This window comes from Bison bison, unplaced genomic scaffold, assembly GCF_000754665.1.
Source record: "Bison bison bison isolate TAMUID 2011002044 unplaced genomic scaffold, Bison_UMD1.0 scf7180017864020, whole genome shotgun sequence".
Lineage (NCBI taxonomy): Eukaryota > Metazoa > Chordata > Mammalia > Artiodactyla > Bovidae > Bison > Bison bison.
This window is the reverse complement of record NW_011494592.1, coordinates 1286647-1290574: the sequence shown is the minus strand read 5'-3', so window position 1 is coordinate 1290574 and position 3928 is coordinate 1286647. Positions and strand designations below refer to the sequence as shown.

At 57.0% G+C, this 3928-nt stretch overlaps 1 protein-coding gene across 1 annotated transcript in view; it reads left to right on the top strand.

Moving 5' to 3' along the window:
- LOC104984428 (5'-nucleotidase domain-containing protein 4-like) overlaps nucleotides 1-3928 on the top strand; it is a 10660-nt gene that overhangs the window by 580 nt on the left and 6152 nt on the right. Inside the window, 11 exon segments of the mRNA XM_010834130.1 lie at nucleotides 77-147; nucleotides 253-370; nucleotides 452-547; nucleotides 759-850; nucleotides 929-983; nucleotides 1832-1925; nucleotides 2113-2165; nucleotides 2378-2498; nucleotides 3003-3030; nucleotides 3553-3855; nucleotides 3858-3927. Of these exon segments, the coding sequence (XP_010832432.1) occupies nucleotides 77-147; nucleotides 253-370; nucleotides 452-547; nucleotides 759-850; nucleotides 929-983; nucleotides 1832-1925; nucleotides 2113-2165; nucleotides 2378-2498; nucleotides 3003-3030; nucleotides 3553-3855; nucleotides 3858-3927 (1101 nt within the window).

Genomic DNA, 3928 nt, shown 5'->3' with positions numbered 1-3928 from the left:
TACACATGTGCTCAGACACACACAGGCCCAGGGAAGCCCTGGCCCTTGGAGTTTGGGGACATCCTCCCCTTTCCAGGATTTTTGTCAACTGCAGCCTGGTGATGGGGAAGATTGGCTGCGGCTTTGACATGGACTACACTCTGGCTGGTAGCAGAGAGGGGGAGGGGTGGGGGGTGGGGAAGTGAGGAATTGGGGGCCAGGGGTGTGGCTGGGTAATGGGCTCCAATGGCCTTTGGTCTGCTCGGCCTGCATTTTACAATTCCCCAGCTTATGAGACACTCGCCTTCAAGTTGCTGCTGGAGCGCCTGGTGTGCATAGGGTACCCGCACGGGATCCTGCGCTGTACCTATGATCCCACCTTCCCCACCAGGTGAGCAGAGCCCAGAGGGCGGGATGCTGAGCCGAGTCCCGGCCCTGGCACCCCATTCACAGCCTCTGTGCCCTCACCCACGGGGCTGGTGTTCAGTGCACTCCACAGAAACCTGCTGAAGGTGGATGCCCACAGGAACATGCTGCTGGGCACCCATGGCTTATCCTCCCTCTCGGAGTAAGGCACTGGCTGGGGGGCAAGCATGCTGCAGGAAAGACGTTGGGGCTGAGGGGTGAGTCAAGCACACAGCAGGGGCTCGGCAATGCCACCTGGAGAAAGAGGGACAGGAAGATGGGGAGAGGCGCGAAGGAGTGGCAGAGCCTGGCCGACCACTGGCGGGCGCTGTGGAGTGGGTGGCATCATGGCACAGTGCTCACTTCTTCCCCAGGGCGGAGGTCTGGGGCTTCTACCTCAGCAAGTTCATTCAGAGGGATGACCTACAGCGGTTTCACATCCTCAACACGCTCTTCAACCTGCCTGGTGAGGGCTGATGGTGAGGTAGTCCCGGCTCTGGCCTGGATCCTTGGACCAGAGACTGACTGCTCTCCCCATCCCCAGAAACCTACCTCTATGCCTGCCTGGTAGACTTCTCTGGCTGCTCCCACTACATCAAGTGCGTTCTGTGCCCCTCTCCTCCCCCCGCCCTGGGTGACCCAGCAGGATAGTGCTCCCCTTAGGGGCCAAGCCCTGAAGTGGGGGCTCCAGCAAGAGGCAGCGGCTCCTCCTGAGGAACCCCTTGAACAAAGGCTTCAAGAACTCAGTGGGAAGGCCTTAGATGTGGGCGCCCTCAACTCTATAACTGATAGCCCCAAGGGGTGACCCTCAGCACAGGGTGACACCCCTCCCAAGAGGGCTGGTGTCCTGCTCACTGTGGATGGAAGGAGTCCTGCTGGTGAGAGAGTCAGTTCCTAGGCAGGTTGATAGGGAGTCTAGGGGTCCCCAAAGAGAGAGGGGTCTGGAATTCTCAAGGAGGAAGAAAGGACAAACTTTTTTTCTTTCTCCACATTCCTTAGGATTATATAACAATAATGTATCCTGCCTGAGGACAGTCTCTGGATTAAGGACAGTCTTTGGATTAAACCTTCTGGCTAATTCTGTTATCTTAAAATGTAAATTATGGGAGTAGGTCTGATGAGGTCTTTACAACCTCCAGACATTCTTTGGATTCACTGGAGAGTATATAACTTCATTGTTAACACTAGCAAGCGAGTACTCTTTCTACCCCCTTCTGATGCCTATGTCAGAAGCTTTCTCTATCTCCTTTATACTTTAATAAAACTTTATTACACAAAAGCTCCGAGCGATCAAACCTCGTCTCTGGCCCCGGATTGAATTCTTCTCCTCCGGGGGCCAAGAATCCCGGTGTATTCGCGTGATTCAACAACAACCTTTCACTGGTAGGGCTCCAGGGTGGTGGTCACCTCAGGGGCCCATATCAGCCTCCCTCTTGGCTTGACTTAGCTGTGACACGGGCTATCAGCACGGGAACCTCTTCATGTCCTTCTGAAGCCTCTTCCAGGATGTGATGGATGCCATGGATTATGTCCACCTTTTTGTGAATGTCCCAGGACCCCAGGCCACACCCAGGTCCCCAGACCCCATAAGGTTTCACTCTGCTTCCGGTTGAGGATGGTGGTCTGTGTTCCTCCATCTTGGATGTATGCGTGTGCACGCATGCCTGTGTGCACATACACACATACACATATGAGCATGTGAACTCACAGCTCTGCTCCCTCCTGCAGGGCTGTCCCAAGGAGAAGACCTTGGAGGACTTAGAGAAATTCTGGAGAAGGATGTGAGTGGCCTTAGACTAGGGTCATGACTAAATCTTGTCCCCCCCTCCCCCAGGGCAGTGGGGCTGCTCCTCCTTTCCCTGGCTCTTTCTTCAAGATGTAGACAGAGCTCTGCACCCTGGCCTTGTTCCTTGCCTTCCTGCCTGACCTGGGGCCCCCTGCCCAGCCATGGGGCTGAAACCTGAGAACAGGCTCCCAGGGCAGCTCCGGGGAGGCCCCACTGCTGGAGGTGGCTCCTCTCTCTGCCCCAGGCATGAATCCTCGTCCTTCTGGACAAGATGAAGGAGGTGGGAAAAGTGTTCCTGGCCACCAACAGCAGCTACAACTACACAGATGTGAGTGTGTAAATGGAGGTGGGTGGAGGGGCGGAGCTCAGCCTCTGGGCCAGAGAACTTTCTTTTCTGGCTCTGGGGAAACTGAGGCCCTGCAGAAACAGTGGGGATGAAACCCTCACTGCCTGGTTGGTATCTTGGGTTCCATTTCTTGACCTTTTAAGGTCTCAGTGAAATGTTAGTCACTGTCTGTGTCTGACTCTTTGTGACCCCGTGGACTGTAGCCAGGCTTCTCTGTCCACAGGATTTCCCAGGCAAGAACACTGGAGTGGGTTGCCATTTCCTTCTCCAGGGGATCTTCCTGACCCAGAGATCAAACCTGCCTCTCCTGCACTGCAGGCAGATTCTTTACCCCGAGCCACCAGGGAAGCCTAGGGTCTCTGTGAAATTATCCATTTCCCCTCCATCTTGCTCCTGTGGTGCCCGGTGTGTCCTGTGGGCTGAGGGCCTTGGCAGCCCCTGGTCCGACCCAGCTAGGTGCCCTAACTCCTGCCTTGTCCTTGCCAGGCCATCATGACCTACCTGTTAGGTGCTGGTGAGGTGAATGCCATGGGCCTGGCTGGTGGAGGCTGTGTCTAGGGCAGGGAGACCAGGCCACCTTGCTGCAGGTCCCTCCCATGTCCAGTTCTCTCCTCCAGGAGGAACCAAGGGTATGGGAAGGATCGTTTTACCTGAGTGGGCCCGTCGGAACCTCCCCAGTGGGTGCTGGAACTTCCCCAGTGGGTGGAGACTGGTGACTTCAGCCAGGCTATGGGAGGAGCCTGGAGGGGTGGAGAGACCTTGGAAAAGTGACTAGATATTTGGGGAGGGGCTGGATGGGGCAGAAGCGGGTGAGGGAGGGGGTGAGAAGTGGCTTTGGCAGGCCTGGGGGCAGGGAGTGCGACATACCTTGTGGGGACCCAGCCGGCTAATGGGTAAGCAGGGCTCCAGCTTGGGGGTGGGGTGGGGAGGAACCTGTGCTCTCGTCCTGTGTCCCTGGGTCTCTGACTCTGTGCTATGAGGGACTCCAGGGGCTGACACAGCCCACTCGACATCCAACGCTGGCCTCTGCTAATAGCTTTGGAGCACTTCCTGCCAGCATGGCTGGGGATGTTGGATGGTCAGAGGCCCCGGTTCCTGAGCCTCGGGATGTCCCATCTAGCTGAGAGGCCAGGGCTGAGATGGGGAGCTGGCGAGTTTTCACCGGTCCAGAGCCAGGCATCCCGGTCAGGTGTGGGTGGGGCAGCTGTGGGTGAGGACCTGGCTGAGAGCCTGAATCAGATTTTTCAGGCTGAGCGCGTGTGTTGGCACGTGCCTCTCCATGTGGCCCGCCACATCTCGTCCTCCCACCTGCAGGCTGCAGCCAGGCCCTGGAGGTCTTATTTGATCTGATCGTGGTGGACACACAGAAGCCCCACTTCTTCGTGGAGGCCAAAGTGCTGAGACAGGTCAAC